Below are 23,596 nucleotides of genomic sequence, written 5' to 3'. Positions count from 1 at the left end.
CAGATTTACTTTTTGGCAAAGAAAACACACCACAGTGGAGTCAGAATTCTGAATTTAAATCCTGGATTCACTACTTATTCTGTAACCTTGGGGAAGTTTCTCAACATTTCTATAAAACAGCTAGCTACCTCCTAGTAAGCAATAATCCATAAGGCCAACAGATTATCTCCTTAAATAAGTACCAGCAAAGCAGAGGTACCAAAAAATGAGAAAAATGCTTTTAAAGAATGTGATGTTTGAAAAATACTTCAACTTAACTACAATGGTACAAATGAAATTTTATTAGAATTTCTTATATTTGCTTTAGTATGATTTTTTTTTTTTTTAATAACTTACGGGAGGGGAGGTGAAGTGTCTCGGAATGTAACCTTTCCAGTGCTTAGGAGTTTCTAACAGGTTTAAATCCAGCACTGCTTACCTCAAAGCATTGCTGTTAAAGATTAAAGGAGTCAATCAGAGAAAGACATGTATCATATGATCTCACTGATATGAGGAATTCTTTTATTTTTATTTTTATTTATTTATTTTTTAAAGATTTTATTTATTTATTTGACAGAGAGAGAGATAGGGAGAGCAGGAACACAAGCAGGGGGAATGGGAGAGGGAGAAGCAGGCTTCTTGCTGAGCAGGGAGCCCGATGTGGGACTCGATCCCAGGACCCTGGGATCATGACCTGAGCCAAAGGCAGACGCTTAACGACTGAGCCACCCAGGCGCCCAATATGAGGAATTCTTAAATCTCAGGAAACAAACTGAGGGTTGCTTGAGTGGTGGGGGGTGGGAGGGATGGGGTGGCTGGGTGATAGACATTGGGGAAGGTATGTGCTATGGTGAGCACTGTGAATTGTGTAAGACTGTTGAATCACAGACCTGTACCTCTGAAACAAATAATACATTATATGTTAAAAAAAAAAAAAAAAGATAGCAGGAAGGGAAAAATGAAGGGGGGGGAATCGGAGGGGGAGACGAACCATGAGAGACTATGGACTCTGAGAAACAAACAGGGTTCTAGAGGGGAGGGGGGTGGGGGGATGGGTTAGCCAGGTGATGGGTATTAAGGAGGGCAACGTTCTGCATGGAGCACTGGGTGTTATACGCAAACAATGAATCATGGAACACTACATCAAAAACTAATGATGTAATGTATGGTGATTAACATAACATAATAAAATAAAAAAAAGAAAAAAGATTAAAGGAGGTGACACACATACATACAACACTTAACATAATGCTTATGTAAAACAATAGACCTCAAAAATTGCCATTACTGTTATCACTATTGTCATTAGGATTACTTCTCTCCACACATTTTAGACTAGAATCTTTCTCTCACACCACCTTTGTGGTAAACGTCATCATATACACACACTTTTTATTCTCATGCTTCCAACACTAGTTCAACAATAACATAAAGGTCTTTGGGGGGAAAAAAAAACTTTAAATAGCCAGTCCTTAAAAACAGCTTTATCATCAGTCATTAGGTCAATAAACTAAAGTTGGAATTGGGAAATCCTATGTTGAGGAAGAAAAATGCCTTCAGCATAGACATAGCTTTTAACATACTCCTCTTACATTATATGTAAAAATATATTCCTATGATTCAGCTAAATTTCTAGAGCAACAGCACACAGCGTGTTTATTTAAATATTACTATTCCGTAGTCAATTAAAACCTCAAAAAGAAATGGAAATTAATCGTGCTATCACACATACTGATTACTCTTTTAATTACACCCTTTCCAGGCTTCAAAGTGAAGAATTTAAAAGTCAAAAGACAACACATAAGGTATAGCACACCTTAAGTGAAAATAACAGTGGTCAAGAGTGACTGTAATAAAACATTTTTCTATTGAAGCATTACTTCAAAATTATAAGGAAAATTTGCTCTAACAAACTACAATTGCACAGAAAGGGATCGAATATATAAAGTATAAATAACATATACTGTAAAATTAAAAAAAAACTATCATAATAATTGTTTATTTTTATTCACAGTTAGAAAAACCAAAACACTAAATGAATCATTTAAAACTCCATTACTCAAGCCACTGGTAGAATGTGAAATATTCACTTACATGTTAAACTGTCCATTAAACACTGGCTGAAAAATCACTGAACCAGACCATATAGGGTGTATCTATAGGTTTTAGAGTGGCTCCCAATACACCTTAACAAGGTGTATTTCAAACCCTTACTTTATTTGGCCCTTACCTGTCTGCCCACCCTTGTCTCTCAACCACATGCCTTTTACAACCAGCACCCTCACTGTACAGATTACAGCTCTTTAAACACACTGCATTCTTGTTCACATTTAAAATAGGTTCCCTACCTTTCTGGTCCACTTGAAGAAGTTAAATATAGTTATATTTTAAGACGTGGTTCAAGATTAACCTCCTCTATGAATACTTTTCCTACCATAGTAACCCCTCCACACAATCTATGACTGGTTCTTTTACACCCCCATTTTCTTTCTATATACACTTGACCTGTGAACAACACGGGTTTGAACTGTGTGGGTCCACTTATATATGGGTTTTTCCTCAATAAATACAGTACATGACTGTAAATGTATTTTCTCTTCCTTATGATTTTCTTAGCATTTTCCTTTCTCTAGCATACAAAATATATGTTAATTGACTACATTATCAATAAGTCTTCCAGTCAACAGTAGGCTATTAGCAGTTAAGTTCTGGGGGGAGTCAAAAGTTATAGGTGGACTTTTGCCTGTGCATGGGGTCAATGCTCCTAACACCTGTGCTGTCTAAGGGTCAACTGTAGTAACATAATACCTATGCTATTTGAGTACACTTACTTAATGTTATGTCTCCTCTTACTGAACAATGAATTCCCCGAGAGTAAGGTCGCTATCTTATTCATCCTTCTATGTCCAGTAACTAGCACTGTACCTCATACATAATAAACACATACAATACACATACGATGAATGGATGGATGCGTGAATTAAGTTTGACCTTGTACTAAGGTAGATTATGAAAAAAATCTTGAGACTAAAAAACATTCTCCCTCCAACAATCAAATTCAGTTACTACTTAAAAATTGTGGCAAGGAAATAAGAAATACAAATTTCACTGCAGATATTCAGAAGTGAAAAGAAAAGTTTTATGGCTAACTCAGAAAATAAAATTTCCATTAGTTATATGTTTGTAAATTTCAGTTTACTATAATCATAATAAGACAACTGCTATGTATTCAGTTAGGATAAACAAGTATCAGTAGAATTTTCTTTATAAATCCCAATTTTTAAAACAATACCATTATTTTCAGAAAGTTAGAGTAAAACCATTTACAAATGTGGAACATATCTTGATATAAATTAAAATGCAAAAAAGTTAAGATAAATGAGACTGATCACAGAATTAACAATACGGTAACTTATTTCCAAACTGAAGTTTATCAGCATAATACCTATCATTACCATGGGGTCAGGCCTCCAATATCTGTTTAGTTAATTCCCTAAATTAATTTTTCTCTGAAAAAAAAAAAAAACTAGTATTTTTTATCTGTATTTCTGACACTTGATGTGATTTAAAATAGTAACAATAACAAATAATATTCACAGCTACATTACCATGTAATGAGTATTTACTAAATGCTACTTACCATTTCACATATAGATAGATCATTTAAGGCTTATAACGATTCTATTATCTTTGCATTCATAGCCCTGTGAGGCAGTCCAACAAGAAAACAGCCTCTGGAAATTCAATTACCTAAAGTCTTACCACCAATAAAAGGGAAAGGAAGGACTGTCTGATTTCAAAGCCTCTACCCACTCTGCAACAGTATACCACTTCTCTTAATCCTTCATTAAATATGTTACTCATCTAACTTAACCAGTATTAAGATTAGGTTGACATTATATTAAATTTATAACAGGAAAGGAATATAATGCCAGTACTGAGAGCAAAACTAAACACTTTAAGGTGAACTTTTCATGTAACTGTAAGAGTAATTCATCATTTTGAATAACGTAACTAAATCGTGGCATAGAAAGGAATTAAAATTATGTTTTCCTTTATGTGATATAAAAAACTTATACTTTTTTTACTAAGTAATATAAATTAGTCCAGTTATTTCTAGATCAGTCTGTTTTTCAAAGTTTATTCTTTCAAACATGGAAACTAGTGAAAAATATTTTTCTAAATCAGTAAGTCACTTAATATATAGGTAAAATTTCTAATACTTTGAAATTTATTATATTTTCATCAAAGAACTCTTAGAAATATAAAGCACTATACAAACATTAACACTTACTAGTACAGTAATCATGATTCATCATTTAAACCTATACACTTTTTGAAGATTATTGACTATTGATTATTAAAATGTAACAGCAGATTTAACTAGGACTGTCCCAATAACCAAGACATGTGGACATCTTAACTGTTGCCCTCAGTCTTCTGTTATTCATTACACTCACAGTCCTCCTCCAACTACTTAGTGGAAAGATATACATGCATACTATATAAACCATTTGGCCACCTATTTTACAGGAGCACAATATTAAACTATCTTTGTTAACTATCCATGTTCAAAAAGGCTATTAAGATAATTCATATTAAAACTTCAGTAACTTCCACCATACCTCATTCTGAAGTTCATCACCACTTTTAACGGAAGCAAGCATATCATATAAAGTACAGCAAAGATCTTCTATTCTTGTTGCTTCAGCCATTTCATTTAAAGTTGCATTTAAGTACTTCTCAACTTCACACCACAAAAAGGAGTCGTTTGTTTTTTCCACAGGCTTGAGCTCGGGGGTGGAATGCTCCTGAAAATGTTCATTCAAAAACTTCTTATAATCAAGGCTTATAGTTTTCTGGGGTTCACCATTTATTGGCAACTCGTCAAAGTGGTCCAAATCATGCATGTCAAATGAAAATGCTAAATTTTTACCAAATAAAACTTTATCACTATTTTCTTCCTCTGTCATCTGGATAAGAGCAGTGAGATTGTCTTGACGGAAACGAGAAGTAATTCGATTAGTAGCATTACAAGCTGCAGTGGCCGATGATGATGGAAAGGGACCAAACATCTGCTTGATAGCTTTTGTCTCCTTGTGACCAATGGAGTCCTTCAAGTGAAATGTCTTGAAGAGAAATGCAGCCGCACTTTCAACTGCTTCTTTCCCATTATCTATTCCAACTATTCGAAGATGAAAGAAACAGTATTAGCTCAAGTGAATCACCGTTGAAGTTAACCTCTTCAAAAAAACTACTACAAATATTCTTCTGGGTAATTCCAGCAGTGAAAATATACTGATAAAGATAACCAATTTAGGAACAGAAAAATCCCTTTAAGTCCCTTCCCAAATTCCCAAAGAACCATATTAGGTCAATAAATCATTACTGGTAATCATTCCCTATCTAGAAAGGAGAAACTACCTGGTAACAACTCTTTACCTCTTTCTAAAAACAGTTTGAGGCATTAGCTAAAACTTATTTAAAAGTGATTTTTAAAAACTGATTTGATAGGCTAGTTAAATAAACCAAAATAAGGTATACAAAATATATCTGAATTACAGACTTTTAGAGCTAGGAGAAAACCTCAGGAGATCTATAACTTCCTTTCCAATTTGTACTGTGAATCTGAAATGGCAAGAAATAGATTTATATAGTTTTCACTCAAAAACATTTAATACCATCAAGGATGGACATAAATAGAATCTTGTCAAATAAACTTAGCCATATTATAAAACATTTAAAAGAATCTGCTGTTTAAAAGAAGTACACTTCTTACCAAAGTAAGAGGAAGTAAAGGAGCAGCCACTAATCTCTTTAAAGCATTAATTCCTCATTACTGATTTTCTCAAATAAAAGAAAGAACGAACCTGTATCTGTGTCATAGAATTCAAATAGTCTCAGAACAGAAAAAAATAATTTTAATCTTCAGAAGGACCCAAAGACAATGTGACTGACCTTAAAGAATAAAGTTAGTAATATAACTACTAGTATCTTCCTGAAACCATGGCTGCAATTCTATCATTGATCACAAATCTTGAGCAGCTTAGCACAGCCTGATACTCAGTCCAAACTCCTATATTTTGTTTTCAAGTCACCCTAGGAGCTGACTCCACCCTTTTATTCCAGCCTTATTGACCATTATCCATTTCTAACTCCAGCCAACAAGGATTTCTTAACATCTAAAAACCAGGTCCTGGGGGCGCCTGGGTGGCTCAGTTGGTTGGGCGACTGCCTTCGGCTCAGGTCATGATCCTGGAGTCCCGGGATCGAGTCCCACATCGGGCTCCCTGCTCAGCAGGGAGTCTGCTTCTCCCTCTGACCCTCCTCCCTCTCATGCTCTCTGTCTCTCATTGTCTCTCTCGCAAATAAATAAAATCTTAAAAAAAAAAAAAAAAAATTTAAAAAATAAAAAAAATAAAATAAAAACCAGGTCCTGTCCTATGCTATGCCTATTTCTATGCCTTTATGTAACCTTCCCCAAAGTCTCTGATTATCCAAATTTTACCCATGTTTCAGAATCCAGCTTAACTGACTCTTTCAGGGGTGACTATAATATTGTGTACAATGTTGTACTCCTTCACTGTTCCTTGCCCAAAATAGGTGCCTCAATAGAAATATGTTGAATTAACCTAAACCCAGGCCTCAATGACACCAGACTAGTGGTTTTACACTATATGACACTGCCTCAGTAATTTTTATCTGATGTTTACACATGTGTGTAGAAGACTAACAATTTATATGAGTGAAGATAATTTTACAACGGCTATTATTTCTAATTTCCTCAAGTATAAAGTCTACTTGCATGATTATAAAGAATTTACAAAACAGTATGGGACACATATTCTTTTATTATTTAGGAAAATACATGACAAAAAACTTCTATAAATTAAGTAACCCTTTAATTGAATAACATTTATGTACATTTTACTTAGTCTATACATGATGCTTAGAGAACTTGGGTTTTAAATAATTTAGGAATTGTGATAATTCTACAAGTAATTCAATAGGGTTGGGACTACTGAGGTCTGAACAAAAATGGAACTTACATTTTCAAACTCACTTTATATCTAACACCATAAACATATATTCTTTTGTAAAGATATTTTACACCTTGGGATATTTCTTAAACAACTTCCTAAGAACTTTTACATTAAATTATCTCAATTTTTCCTAACAAAATTATCTTCATCTTACAGATGCTAAAATGGGGACTCAGAGATAAATAACTTGGAAGAAATCAAACAGCTAGTTATCAAATGAGATTCAAAGCAGATTTCTAATTCCTAAACAAACTGCTTTACTACATACACTGATTCCCTATAAATTTCCACAAAGCAGATTTATCTCTAATTCTCATGTACTAAATAAATAATAAACACTTTAGGAAATAAAGTACTAACTATGAGAACAGTCTTAATTTCTTACCAAAAGTGAAATTGTACCATTATTACATCACTGGTTGAAGTATGTTACAGCCATATACTGCATTCATTAAATATAATGCAGTGGAACTATACATCTTGCCAGAAAACAATCTCCATAGTATAGTAAGTGGAAAAAAAGTTATGAGTCTACGTTTGAAGAAAAGTAACTACAGACTCTTGGAAACATATCTGAAGATCAAAAACATTTTTTCAGGGTTTCAAATTTTTAAATGAATACTGACATATCTATTTGTAAAAAAAAAAGTCTTTAAAAATTTTTAAGTCAGATGTTAATACCCTTTCCTAATTATTAACCCTACCCTCGCCTAACTATTAACGCTCCTTCTGTACAACCTACTCCAGCGTATCTTTGAGTAGGACACGTGTTCACACCACAGAGTGGTTTCTTTTTTTTTTTTTAAAGTGAATCAGCACCACGCTATTCAGGAGTCTGGAAATTCATTTTTGAGAAAAATTAGCAAACACCATTTATGGCCACTGTTGGCTTTCCAACAGAGACTACAGCATTCTGAAAACAATGGGGCACTAAAACACGCAATGCCGGCTTTTTGCCACGCTGCCTTCCGGCAACCACACACGTGTCTTCCCCGCCCAGAACCGAGACCCGCGTTCCAGTTCGCGCGGTCCGCACATGATGACGTAGTAACCACAGGACACTGGCTGTTAGCCGACCACCCTGATAAGAAGGCACCTCAGGATTGGAGCAGAGAACCCTGGCCTCACGCAGGGCGGCAACAAATGAACCACCCCGTTTACTAACACTTGCCCACCCAGGAAGCCAGGACTCCGATCTTCTGGTGACTAAACTATATGAAAGGTATTTGTAAAACACGGAGAAAACATCTGAGGAGACTGAAAGCAATCTATGTCTGACTTGTCAAAGGTCTGGCAGGCCCCACCTCCCCTCAACAGAAATGTTAGGAGAAAGGAAACCTCCAGGAAACCGCGCTTGTCCATCGACCAGCTGAACCGGAGCATAACTAATGCGCCACAGGGAGAGAAGGGGGAGACCTAGGAAACACGTGTGGTGTGCTTCTAGAGTGGAAACTTGTAATAAGTAGTCCTTTTCTTACACTGTACCCCAAATTAAATTTATGAGATTAACTGTGAGGATGTTGTTCACAAATAACCTCTTTATTTTTATGTACAATGTAATACTATTTTATATTTTATGCACAATGTAAGACTGGTGAACTTTTAAATGATTATTTAGTAGGCTAAAAGCTCTTCAGCAACTTAACATTTGCTCCAATTTTCAACCCTTTTCTATTTCACACGACTGCCTGTGCTAATCTTTCTGGACGGATTTTAAGAAGCTTAGTTTTGTCCTCAAGATAAAACATCAGAAAAGAATAAGATACACACTAAGTAATCAATTGTCAAAGCTTGAAACTTAAGATCTCCAAACCTTTAAGAAAGCTAGTCTAGATACCTAACTACTTGAATATCAAATTTTCTATCCATAAACACTATACAAGTTGGACTGTAAATCAGAAAACTGGCTCTTATCACCCGGCACTTCAACTGTAACACATTTAAAGAGATATGCTTAGGTCACTAGACTATTCTGTATTAATAATAAATACTTGCCCTGCATACTTCCCAGTTACATTGAGAGAAAATGAGATGTGAAATGTAAACTATATAATTGGTAGCTGATCACTGTAACATTATAAAACACATTTTTAAAATCAGAGTTCAGTGATGATTATAATCTTAAATCATTCTTGACACAAAATTTACTTCTATATCCTTTGATAGCAAAATACTAAGAATTAAAGGGTTGTAAACTATAACTTTTAGCAAATAACCTACACGTTAATAGTTGGGGAATTCTTAAAGAAGAATGAATAAAAAATTTTAATTGAAAATTGAATAAAAACATCCATCAACTGCTTGCATCCTTAACTGCTAATATTCAATTTACAAGTTGTTAACAAATGAGTTCTCTGACCAGTTACATCTTCAATGTTCAGTAGAAAATACTCTATAAGTATCTTCTAGATTTATATTTTAGTATTGAAATGTTCAAAGCAGTCAAATTTACTTTTTCATGTTATGCAAAACTTTTAAGTGTTCATTTTACCAAACACTTGATCTGCAACTGTAAATACCATAATATTATAACCCTGCATCAGTGTCAGCTGAAGTTCATTCCATTTGTTAAAAGTATCAGCAACACAGCCAAGCCATTAGAAACATGCTATATTTGCAGAGATTAGCTGATTTTTTAACCGATAATTATGATAAATTTTTTTACAAATATGTAAAATATTTGTGCCATAAACTTTCCCAGGACAGCATTACATATATAAAAAAAGTACAGAAGTAAGGATTCTGCTTAAACATACACTATTCCATTCCCCAATCATTTCTTTCCCTTTACATATTCCCCTCCAGTGCCATTGGTGGGCTTTTTAACAAGAATAGTATCTAAAATCGTCTAAAATGAATCATGCAAGTATCTTCCTCATGTGACAAAGAAACTCAAATATACTGAGATTAAATAACATATTAAGACTACGAGAGCCAGGATTATGTTTTCTTTTTACATTATACCATCTTTCAAATAATCACCAAATTGTCAAATTTATGATGTAATACAGATAAGCATCTACCATATGACTTTTTGGGGGATGAACTGAATAATTTATGTCATCTAAACTTTAAAATTGCCTAGTTATGCAATTTAGTATAATGAATGACCTTCATTTATTTCAGAGTGTAACTCTGCATCAAAGCACCTCCAGCAAAACCTCACATTAAGTAGCCATAGTATTCAAGAAATGTTCAATATAGTAATTTAAAGGAGTTGCTTAAATGTTAAAATTATTCCTGCACTTACACAGAAATTATTGCCTTCATGGTGAGCAAATAATTAAAGGAAAGCAAACAGAGAAACATACTTGATAGAGAAAAAGAGAAGTACAAGAGATTAAAAATAGTCCAAAGCACTTCCCCATGTTTTAAAGTCAGCCAATTTTATGTATATTCACTACAAAATATGAATATTCATCTTACAGTGTAGACTTCAAGTCAGCACCCAGCCACTATATTGCCATTTCTACTACTATAAAATCCTGCATCAAATTATGACTTCCCAAGCAACCAGCTAATATAAAAATGTCAATTTTATATGAGCTTCCTACAGTAAAACCATTACTTTGAGCATCACTAAAGAAACTGTACCTTTGAACAAATCACATAGCTTACTGATATGTTAAATTTAACTAGCATTTTAAACTTTTTAATGTCCAAGGGAAAACATTTTTTAAAAAAAGGATGATGTAAAGTATAGACTTCAGTTCTGTATCCATTTATCAGATGCTTAGTAATATTATACTTGGTAATATTATAAAGAACATCAACTGCAACCTTAAAAATGCCTCTACTAAGGAATGAAGTGCAAATTACTCAGGAAATTATAACCACTTGTAACTGAATAATATAAACTAAAACTTTATAAACTGAAGATCTGATCCTATTTCCAACTTTTGCCATTGCTACAATGTCCATTCAATTTACAGCTGTTTTGCCATATCCTCAAGTAATCTGAATTGCCTGTTTATACAGCTGATATATCTGCAAAGTCATCTATGATTTAATTCACTTATTCAGCTCTTTTATTTTGTAATTTCTCTTGTGAAACAGACATAAATTTAACAACTTTGACCCTAACCATTTAAAACAAAATCTAAATCTGTCCCAGAGTGTCCTTCTTGATGAATTCCTTCCTGACTCACCGAAGCACAGTTCCTGCCCTTATGAACAGTTCCTTCACATCACTGAGCACATACATTTATCACAACAACTACACAGAACAACGATATGTTTACCAATGGCTATTGGTACATCTAGATTATAATAAAATTATTCACTGACAGCCATTTACCAGGCTTTACTCTACACATTTGTAGTATTGCTTCACATCACAACTACACAAAATAAGAATTATCATCACTGTTACAGATGAGGAAACAAGATTAGTGATTTTAATTAGCTACTCACTAGTAAATGACAGAATTGTATTTGTACCACATCTATTGACTGATAACTTTAAATCATCCTAAACTATAGGAAAACGATTTTATGAAAACGAAACAGAAACAAATATGGAATAAAAAAATATAGTTGTGGATATTCCAAATAAAGTATTAACTTACTGGATCCATCCATATATCTAAAAGTAAACTATAGGAAAGCAGAGTTTATTCAGAAATGAAAAGGTGGTCTGATTAACAGAAAATCTAGCAACATAATCTATACTCAAAAAATTAAAGGAGAAACGTCTAATGCACAGATACGATGGCTAGAAGTGGAGCAGGTGGTGAACAAAAGACAACAAACAGAAGAAAAGGCCAAGCCATTACAGCCTTGGGTCTTAACATTACCAAGTTACTGAATCCTACAGAGGGAGTTTGTGAGATGAAACATGTAAACCCACTTGGTCTCTGTTACCATAGTAGGCTTTGATATTTGAGCTGAATACATTCCTAATACATATTTATGAATGTATAAATATATGTAATAAAAATAAGCATGAGAATGATAATACAAATTTATTATACTTATGATATTGGTTAACAAAGGCTGAGCAGGGTCCATAAGTTCTGACCATATCGTTAAGATTTTATTTCTTAAGGGCGCCTGGGTGGCTCAGTCAGTTAAGCGTCTGCCTTCAGCTGAGGTCATGATCCAAGGGTCCTGGGATCAAGCCCCATGTTGGGCTCCCTGCTCAGTGGGGAGTCTGCTTCTTCCTTTCCCTCTGCCCCTCCCCCCCCTGCTTGAGCTCTCTCTTTCTCGGTCTGTCTCTCTCTCAAAAAATAAAATCTTAAAAAAAAGATTTTATTTCTTAAAAAATAAATACTGAAGGAAAGATAGCCAAGTGTTAAGCTGAACTGTGAATACACAGGCATTTGTTATATTTTTATCAGTCTGAAATATTTTAAGAAAAATGATATGAAAAGCCATAATTTGTATTTTATTGAATAAAACAAGAACATATACAGTACACATACAGCTCAAAGAATTATCACAAAATGAATGCACCTACTTAATTTGGATAACTACTTCAAGATAGAGAGTATTATCAGCTCCCCAGAAACTTAGAAATCCACTCCCAGTCATTACCTACTTCCTCAAAAGTAGCCAAAATCCTGACTTCTGAATCAGAGATCAGTCATGACTAGTTTTCAATTTCATATAAACAGAATCATCATCCTATCTGTTCTTTTGTGTTTGGTTGCTTTCATTCAACACTGTAAGATCCATTTACAATGTTACATATAGCTGTAGCTCATTATTACTATAAGGTAGTTTACATATCATACTTTATGCCACTATTTAACAGTGAATTGGATTGTTTCCCCTTTAAGGCTATTACAAATAATGCACTGGTCTTTTGCATACATGCACAGGCATTTTTACTGGAAATTTATGTACACATTATTAATATATACCAAGACTTAAAATTTCACTTGTCCAACCACAGTAGATACTGTCAAACAGTTATTCAAAGCAGTCATACCAATTTAAAACACAGTCAGTAGTGGATGAGAATTCTTATTTCACAATCTTGAGCCTGAGCAACAATTGGTATATCGTTCTAATTTTATCATTCTGATGTGCATGGAGTGGCATCTCTGATTACTAATAAGGTTGGACACCTTTTCGTGTTTACTGGCCATTCAATTGTCTTCTACGAGGCTCTTGCTCCTTTTTATATAGGATTACCTTTTCTTATTAATTTGTAGGAGTTCATATTTAATACAGATACAAATTCTCTTTTGGGTTATATATGAAGCTATATTCTCCTGTGACTTGTCTTTTTACTCTCAAAGAATAAAAAATATCAGTTTTAATGTAATCCAATTTACCAATCATTTCCTTTATGAGTGCTTTCTGTTTACTATTTAATAAAATTTTCCATATATGAAGATCATGAAGATATTCTTCTTTATTATCTTTTAGAGGATTTATTATTTTAAGCTTCATGTTTTATTTTGTAAGCTGCTTAGAATTATCTGTACAGGTTTAATTTTTTCATATGCATATACAGTTGACCCAGCACCATGTACTGAAAAAATAGCCATGTTTCACTACCTGAGGACCTTCATGGTAAAGAAAGAGCCCTAATATCCACAAGTCAGTTTCTGGACTCTATTCCATCCCACTGGTCTATTTGTCTATCTTTAGACCAACATCTCACTTCTAATTTACTAATCTTAATAATAAGTCTTAATATCCAGTAGAGTCAATGTTCCCTCTTTATTTTTCAAGGTTGACTTGGCTGCTCTTTGCCTCTGAATTTCCATATAATTTTCAGATTATCTTGTCAATTTCCACACACAAATGCACACCCTGCTGAGATTTTGATTGGGATTGCACTGAATCTGTAGGTCAATATGGGTAAGAATGATCTTATAATAACGAGTATTCTAATCCTTTGTATATTACTGCATTTAGTTAGGTGTTCTTTAATTTCTCTAATACTTTAGTTTTCAGTGAGGAAATCTTGCTCACCTTTTGTTAAATTTACTTCTAGATATTTGATGATTTTTAATGATTTTGTAAATAGCATTTTAAATTTGCTGCTGGTAAGCAGAAATAAAACTGATTTTTAAACTGACCTTGCTAAGTTCATTTTCTAAGACCTGGCAGTTTTTATGTGAATAATGGCAGTTTTTATGAATCTTTATACTCTTTCTTGCCTTTTCAGCAAGGACCTTCAGTATAGTGAGAAAAAGAAGTGGTCAAGGGTATTGTCTAATTTCCTATCTCAGGGGAAAAGCTTTTTCAACACTGCATCAATACATATGATGTTTGATCTAGGCTTTTTAAATATATATTATTTATCAAATTCAGAAAGTTCTTTCCTAGTTTGCCAGGAGTTTTTATCAGAAGTGATTTTAGATATTCAAAAAATGCTTTTTCTTCATCTACTAATCATGTGATTTCAAACCTTTATTACATGAATCACACTATTTTTTCCCCTATTTATTAATCCAGTAACATTTTGTGCACTCATGTGCATTTGTGTTCCCTCTCACACACATTTCACATGTATTTTTCTTTATTGATCCATTTGACAGTGTATTACAGTCTTCATGACACTTCACTATAAACACTGCAGTATGCATCTCCTGAGATTTAGGATATACTTACATAGCCACTAAACCATTGACTTACTTCAGATCTAGTATTACCTCATGATACCCAGAGTACATATTCAAATATCTACAATAGTCCCAAAAATATCTTTATTATTTTTTTCCAATTCTGGATTCAATCGAAAATAGTATATTAAATTATTATATGCCTGTAGCCTTCTTTAATCTACAAATAATAACCTCATGCCTGTTTAAATGACATTATATGACATTCTCCAGTAAAGCCACCGAGGCATACAAATTTCTTTGTGTGAAGGTTTTTAATTACAGATTCAATTTCTTTAAGTCAAATATTCAGATTTTCTATTTCCTCTTTTGGCCATTTTAGTCATTTTTGTCATCTTAGTCCTTTGAATCTGTCTTCTTCTCATTCTCCTCTTCTCCATCCAGCTTCCTCTTCTGGAATGGACAGTCACCTCTAGGAAAAAGTGGCCCAAAAGCCAGGATCACATTCTCTGGGTTTATGTCTGCTTCCAGATCTCAACCTCGTAATTCTTCATTGTTTTGGTAGACTCTGACATAATTAAACAAATTTTATATTTTACAGTTTTTCCAGTTATTCTCCACAGAGAGCTGTTCCAAATTAACCTGTCTGCCAATTTATGGGAAATGGAACTCCAAACTTTTGTGGAATCTGCAAGTTTCAAGAAAGCTACTTTTCACAAATACTCCTGAAAAACTTCTTGCCACTTCAAATACACAACAGGCCTTTATTATTCTAAATGTGTAGCCTTACTTCCATAGACAGAATTTCCAGATCCTAGTATCTTTTTAAGCCTCCTTTTCCATAAACTGATTTCTACCCTGAGTTTTAATTCCTCACTTTTTATAGTAAAATCTTGTTTCCTTTACAACTCAAAAAACATAATGGACTACCAAATTCCCTAACCTACACTTTGTAAGTCACTCCTGTCCAACCTACATTTTGATTCATACTTTTCTTAAAGACAAAGTAATTAAAGGTAAAATGCATAAGAACATCAAAACCCAAATAAAGTAGCAGCTATAAAACAGAGAAATCAAAACAAACAGGTCTGTGTATGGTGAAATAATGTGAATGAATACTGAAAAAAACTAGTTCAGTTCTGGCTGAGTCCTAATCTGTATTCAGACCAGAATAAAATCCTTAGATCATTCTGTTCTGGCTCTGGGAGAGATTCAGTTACAGAGCTGAGTAGGAGGGAACTGCAGGGTCTTTCTACTGACCTTTCCTCCATTCTTGACCCCACTCTAGTTTTCCTATCTACACTGTGGAAGTCTTATCAGCTTCCCAAAATGAGCATTTAAAACTCTAAGTAACAGATACACATGCCTAATAACATGATGCATTTTACTGATTGCCATTCTCAATCTTGACCTCTTTATTCTCAAAAATGTTTCTATTTAGAGCACATAAAATATATTGACAAAGTTTCATTACCAGCTGAATATAGGTTAATATGACTATGCTTACCCTTCAAAATCCATGGAGGAGATAGTTACGTCTACAATGAGTATTTAAATAAACTAAGTATAAGATTAAGGGCCAAGAATACTACTTTTAAATAATTTATAATGGTTTCTCCCTAAAGCTAAGTTTTATTATTAAAATAATCTTGGGGCAGAATAAAATTGTAAAAAGGTATGGGAATATATTAAATGTAAATCTGAGAGGAAAAAAATACTTTAGCCACAAAAAAAAAAAACGCTGTCAGCATCAGAAGTAATAAAGATCACAGAGTACTTTTAGTTGAGTTCTCAATAGTTTACTTATTTACTGAACATCTACTATATCCATTGCACCATATTGGGTATTAGTATTCCATACTATAAAAAAGTACAGAATAGGGCGCCTGGGTGGCTCAGTCGTTAAGCGTCTGCCTACGGCTCAGGTCATGATCCCAGGGTCCTGGGATCGAGTCCCACATCGGGCTCCCTGCTCGGCAGGAAGCCTGCTTCTCCCTCTCCCACTCCCCCTGCTTGTGTTCCTGCTCTCGCTATCTCTCTCTCTGTCAAATAAATAAGTAAAATCTTTAAAAAAAAAAAAGTACAGAATAGATGATAGTCTAATGGAACACTACTAAGATGAGAAAAGAATAACAGAGGACATGAATGAAGCCTAAGCTATTTCTTCAAAGATGAGAAGCATTTTACCAGGTGAACACAATGCGTAAAGTTATTTTAAACATATAAAAAGACAGAAAAAACCAGTAAGCACTGTTGGGAGAAATTAAGTTAGTTAACACTGTATATGATTAGTAGTAAAGGTTGCATATGATAGAATGGTAAGGACATGAAAAGGTAAATTGTTTCAATTCATAAAGAAGCTTTTCTTATGTCCATTCTAAGGGATTTGATCTAAAGAGTAATATGGGAATAAAAAATGAGCTTTGCTTTTTACAAAGATCAGTCTAGTAATAGTGAAGAAGTTGTGTAAGAAAGGAAGGCTGAGGCAATAGGCTACTACAGTAATTCAGAGAGATGTTAAAAGCCTAAATTAGAGCAATGGTAAATAACACAGAAAGAGTGAATTTAAGAATAGGGGAAAAGTAGACTTGACGGAACATGACATCTGACTACAAGGTAAAGGAAAGAATCTAGTATTTCCATCATGTTTCTATTTCAGAATTTGGGTCTAGCCTATCTTCACCACGAATCAACCATGGGATTCAGTTAACCTTCATGGGTTCTGTTACCTTACATACTAAGTGAAGGGATTGGACCGATGTTCTCTGATGTCCCTCATCAGCTTAAAATACCCATTACAATGACTAGACATTATATATGGTCTTAAATAAGTACCTTATACGATTATATTCAATTGAAATATAAGTGGTTGTTCTTCTTTCTTTATTCTTTTAAATCTACCTCTTTAATACAATTACACCAAATTACCTGTGTGAAAGAGCAATATAAGAAATCACAAAAACATTTTTCCCATGAGACTAATTTTTCAAAGCCGCTTATTTTAATTACACTTCTATTATCAGCAGTATTTTCATTCAGAACGAGTGGCTGACTACTAGTCAACTATTAGTTTCAATAAAACTAATACTTACTCAAGTTAAACACAGCATTAAAAAGTAGATATAATAGAGCATCTGCCTAAATCAACCCTAAGGTCTTCTCTGTCATGAAAATATTCTTTTGAGAAATTACATCTCAAAATAATCAATTCCTTAAACACATCAATGAATAGATTAGTCCCTGAGTGTAAATCAGATGTTTTGCCAACAGGCAAAACTCCTAGAATTATATTTAATAACTGATATTTAAAGCAATGATTTCTGACTTGTCAGAGATACTCAGGGAAGCTGTCTAAAGGGTACCTAATTTCTTAAAAATCTTAATTTCCACATCATTTAAATAAAGAAATAATTTAGTCATGGTACAGAATAAACTCAATATTTTAATACTGTTTTGCTAAGTATTCTGAGTTATTTTTACAACTGAACTAAAGAAGAGGAAAGACACCTTCTACAGTTTTTGAAAAAGTATTTTAGTCAGACCACCCCCTCTCCCCAATGGCCCTAACATCTTAGAAATGAAAACAGTGAAGTCCAGAAAGGTTAAGATCCTAGTCAAGTTGATGTTGGTAAACTGGAGACTATATTTTCACTACAATTTTCCAATGAATCTAACTACCTCTAGATTTCTGTATTTTTAAAATATAAAAGTGTGATTCTATGCCAAATGCTATTACAAATCTCATCAAAGTGCACTTCATTTCCCCTAGGCTTAAACAAAAAAATCCCTTACTTAATAAAGCCCTTGAACTTCAGAAGATAATGTAACTACAAAAAGATAACATGACATTCACTTTGTACTTGAACAACTTAAAACGAGGCCATTAAATTTAATATTATACATTACAAACCAATGATAATTAAATAATACATCAAAGTCAAAATATTTGAAAAATAAATATAAAGATTTGATGATCATAAATAAGTCAAGTATATGAGATATAACAGAAACACCCTCCCCAAAGTTAGTGTAAGGAAGAAAACTGCCAACCAGCATATGATAAAGGATCTAAATTTTTCCTCTACCAAGAAATCACCTGAGAAAACTTTTTCATTTATTTATCAAGTGAAACTTAAGGCTCTAAAACATGCCAAACACTATTCCAAGCACCAAGGATGAAGTGTTACAGAACAAGAAAAATAAGATCCTAGCCTCATGAAACTTACATCCTAGTAGCAAAGCACAGGCAATAAACAAACAAGGCAAATATCAGATAATGATAAGCATTATGGAGAAAATGTTACTGAGGTTGTAAGATAAAAGCGTTGACTGGGTAACAACTGGAGACTGGATGGTCAGTGAGGGCCCCATTAAGAAAATAAGTTTTTAGCTGAGTTCAAAATGACAAGAAAGGATCTACCCACTCTAAGAGTAGGACAGAAGTACATTCTCAACATAGGGAATAACATGACCTGCACCAACTGGGACTGAAGAAGTGAGAAAAGGCCAGCATCTCATGAAGCACAGTTGGTGAGGGCAAGGATGACTCGAGATCAGAAGAAAGGTGGAGGCCAGATCTCATAGGGCTGAGTATCAGCATGAACTTTTTGGGTACAAACCTGAATCTGGAAAATTTAGAACTACAGTTGTGTTAACTATGCTTTTTAGTTATCAGAGTTTAGAAAGAGAGGCTGAATCTCAAATGAACAAACTCAGATGTTTTACCAAAGAATCATTTGTTTTATTTTGTTTTTGTTTTTAACCTTGGGAAAGTAACCTATATTAATATATACTATCACAATCTCTATTTATAATTTCTTTCAAATATAATCAATTGACGAGAATATTAGTGTGCAACAGGAATTGAAGCAAAGTTTAGCTTCAATGCTGCCCCTCACAAAGTGTTGGCGGGCCTCTATAAGAAATTGAGCTACATGGCTTTTAAGGTTCCTTCAAGCTACATTAAAATTTTTATTTACCCTCTCCTTATTTCAAACATAAGAGTGGTTTTCAAACTCTAAATTCCTATGAATCCCTCATGAATGATTGTATAATAATTACTAATTTAATTCTGCTTCTATGACTCTATCCTGAGCTCCTAGATAGATAAGACTATCTTTTATAATTATAAATAATTGTCTGCAAACTTGAGCCTTTCCCTATATGGTATACAATTTAAAAGGAATCTATTTTCAAACCTTAGTGGCTCTATAAAACAAAACAAAACAAAATAAAACAAAACAAAACTATACCTATCTGTTTTGCAGCCTGCAATATATCATTTAAGTCTTCATTTACACTTTGCATTTCACTCTTCTCCAGTTTTTCATTCAAAAATTTTACTATCTTCTTCCATGTCATATCCAAATCTACAATTTGTTCATGAAGTTTGGACCGCTTCACCTAAAACAGCATAATAGAGACATTACTTAATGGTTTCCTCAAAGTCATCACTTACCACATACATTTTGCATTACATTATACAACGTGGCACCACCCACAAGAATTCAAAATTGCTTTTTAACTTAAGCTCCCAGAAGGAGCTTTATTTAAATGTGATTTTAAAAAATCTTGTCTGTTTAAAAGATATGTTTAAAAAAACTTTATTTTTCATAGTTTCAATCACAATGAATATTCATTATGCAATTATTTTCATACAACAAAAGAAAAAGGAACAAAGGAAAAAGTCCAACATCCAGGGGTGCCTGGCTGGCATGGTAGGTAGAGCATGTGACTCTTGATGTCAGAGTCATGAGTTGGACCCCGTGCTAGGTATGGAGCCTAGGTGAAAAAAAACAAAAACAAAAAACAAAAAACAACTGATAAAAAGGTCCAACATCCAGATAACAACAACTGGTAATATCCCACATACTTCTTTTCCATTTTTTTTAATATAGCTTAGATCATACATATTACATATAAGTGTATATGTCATGCTTTTTGATGAAAGGTATTTAAGGAAAATCAGATTTGTATTATGGGTTCAATTCACTCAAACCAGTATTGTATGATCTTAAAACAGGTTAGGCATCCAGGAGATTCTTATCTATTCACAATCTTTTCTTGAGACTATAAATATTTCCATTCTCAAGAACTGACATAGAAAGCAATAAAAATTTTATTTCATACCATTGACCTTGACCCATGGATTAAACTTCATGAAGCCCTCTGACCAAATAAAAAAGTAGTGGATTAGACAGAAAACTGTAATTTTCATCTTGGTTTGTAGTGATGATATTGCATAATTCATTATTATTTCCCTGCCTCAGTCTTCTAATTTAAAATGTTAATTAATGCTTATTAATCTGGGCTTAGGGGTAAGAAAATGGACAAATGTAGAAATGAAATAAGATTAGCCATTGGAGCACCTGGCTGGCTTAGTCAGAGGAGCATGCGACTCTTGGTCTTGGGATCATGAGTTCGATCCCCACACTGAATGTAGAGATTACTAAAACAAACAAACAAACAAACAAAACATTGGCCATAAATTGAATTAAATTGTTTCAATGGGTTATAGGCACAAAAAGGTTCAGCTTACTTTTCCCTCTTTTATATTGTTGGACATATCTCCAAGATAAAAAGTTACATTAAAATGAGGCTCATTAGAGGGTGTCTGGATGGCTCAGTCAGTTGAGCATCCAACTCTTCGTTTCAGCTCAGGTCATGGTCTCAAGGTTGTGAGATTGAGCCCCACACTGGGCTCCGTGTTGGGCTCCATGTCTGCAATGGGCATGAGCCTGCTTAAGATTTAATTTTTGAAGATGTATTTATTTATTTGAGAGAGAGAGAGAGAGAGAGAGAGACAGCATGAGAGGGAGGGGCAGAGGGAGAGGGAGAGAGAATCTCAAGCAGACTCTGTGCTAGGCACGGAGCCCAGTGTGGCACTCAATCCCAGGTTTCCTGAGCGGAAACCAAGAGTTGGATGCTTAACAGACTGTGCCACCCAGGCACCCCTGCTTAAGATTCTCTTTCTCCCTCTCCCTCCACCCTTCCCCCCTCCCCTGCTCCCTCTCTCTTTAAAAAAAAAAAAAAAGAGAGAGAGAGAGAGAATAATAAAATAAGGCTCATTAGATCTGCCACTTTCCTTAGGAAAAAAAGAAGTGTCTAAAAGTCTATAAGAATAAGTGAAATGACATGAAATAAGCATGTAGTCCTTATACATTTTCAAATTTTAAAATCTTCTGTTGTATGTTTAATACTTGTTTTACAAGTAACTTGCAAAAGGGGCTTTGGTTAAGTGAGGAGAGAAAATAATTCAAGTTTAAGATAGTAATATTAATTAACTGTATAGACTATACCTTTATTTTAATTGCCATGAAAATGCAAACAGCTCCCACTGTAAAGAAGGTCAACTGTTTTCTGTAGCAAAACTGTATCACTGTTAGAGGAAAAATCTATCTAAAGATTGTTAACAAATCTTCCTAGTATCTATCATTAAATGAAGGCATTAATTCTAAAACTGCATAAGGACTGTAAGCAACAGAATTCCAACCTATTAGAAAACAACATTAATATTCTACAATAGAGTCAAATAAAGAGTCATCAAAGTGACTGTTGTTTTTTAAAAAACAACATAGGGTCAGTTCCTTCATATATAGAGCTCACACGTTCATATATACAGTTTATGTATCTTCAGGCCTATAAAGTCCACAACCAATTACAAGGACCATACCAAAGTCAATTATGAGATCAGCTACTGATTTTAAGACATTAATATTCATACTTTCCACGTTATGGTAAAGACATTATTTCTGTCCACTTGATAAAAATTTTACCAGAGACCCATAAACTTACTCAGATGATCCAGAGTTAAATTACTGGATTAAATTACAAAATTAACTGTGGCAGAAATCTTAGCAACAAAAACTAACAAAGAATTCTCTATCATAGTTCTGATTATTCTCTTTGACAATACAGTCATAGGTGCTTAAGGTAAGTATGTTCATAGAAACATCATTACCCATTCCCTTTCCTGGTGTTAACACCAAACGAGAAAACTTACCACTTTTTTAAGTACACAAAACTAAAAAAAAGAATGTCAATTATCTGCTTCCATTGTACATTTATAATGTTTTCATCTAAAAAGTTTACCTTTAAGTCAGCCACTTCTTCATTATAATTATCTTGCTTGGTGACATTTGAAAAGGAGCGCAAAGCTCCTGTGAGACGGGGTAAAGCCATCTATTATTCTCAGTGATCTGTACAAGGAGAAACCTGAAACTGAAACAAAACAAGATGATATTTATCTGCTGGGAGGAGGCTGGAGAAGTAATCAAATTCAACAAATTAACCTGTACAAGAGAAAAGAAAAACCAATTAGTTAAAACGCAATTGCCACCAATGTTGAAAAATTCTCCTGACACATTTTTTACCCATGAAGTTTTTTAATAACCACACTGACTATGGCTGAAGAAAGGAAAAAGAAACACAAAAACACCTGTTTGTGGGTACTACTATAACATCCCTTCAAAATGAGTTTTACAGATCCCCAAGGACAAGTCTCCAATACTGTCTTACCACTGCCAGTCACATTGGAAGACATGAAAGCACTTTCCCATCTTTTCTCCAATTTTGTTTTATGCTCACTGATTTCATCTCACATTACCCTTTACTTTCAAAGTCTCACTGGCTTTTTCTCTTCTTGAAGTATCAAGCACGTTTCCATCTAAATGCATTTGCATTAAGGGTTCCCTGTTTAAAATGCTCTTCTGATGTTCATATAACTGACTCCTTGACACAAGATACTTCCTGAGATGGGACTTTCTTGACTACTCAATCTAAGACAGAACAGCTACCCACTTCCTATCTCTCAAAGCACAAAATTTCAATTCTCCTTATACTAATTAATATTTGACATATTCCTGTTTATTTATGTGTTGTCTTGCTTCTTGACAAAAAAAGATTTCACTGCTGTGTCCTAGCAAATAGAACAGTCTGGGAATACTTTGGATAGTTGATAATTATTTGGTAAATAATGAAAGAAAGAAAAATGGAGAAAAGGAGATAATGGTAACAGAGAGACTTAAGAACAGAAGGAAAAAATTAAAGCAGCTG

General features: G+C 33.8%; 1 protein-coding gene across 1 annotated transcript in view; it reads right to left on the bottom strand.

The window, feature by feature from the left end:
- The window catches only part of ASCC3 (activating signal cointegrator 1 complex subunit 3), a 358,425-nt gene that overhangs the window by 315,923 nt on the left and 18,906 nt on the right, over nt 1-23,596 (bottom strand). Inside the window, exons 2-4 of the mRNA XM_021693642.2 lie at nt 22,634-22,762; nt 19,795-19,945; nt 4,605-5,164 (exon numbers count right to left, since the gene is read on the bottom strand). Coding sequence (XP_021549317.1) covers nt 4,605-5,164; nt 19,795-19,945; nt 22,634-22,723 — 801 coding nt within the window. The 5' untranslated portion in view covers nt 22,724-22,762. The remainder of the gene's footprint in view (nt 1-4,604; nt 5,165-19,794; nt 19,946-22,633; nt 22,763-23,596) is intronic.

This window comes from Neomonachus schauinslandi, chromosome 8 (genome assembly GCF_002201575.2).
Source record: "Neomonachus schauinslandi chromosome 8, ASM220157v2, whole genome shotgun sequence".
Lineage (NCBI taxonomy): Eukaryota > Metazoa > Chordata > Mammalia > Carnivora > Phocidae > Neomonachus > Neomonachus schauinslandi.
The sequence above is the reverse complement of the archived record's forward strand: the minus strand, read 5'-3'. Positions and strand labels throughout refer to the sequence as shown.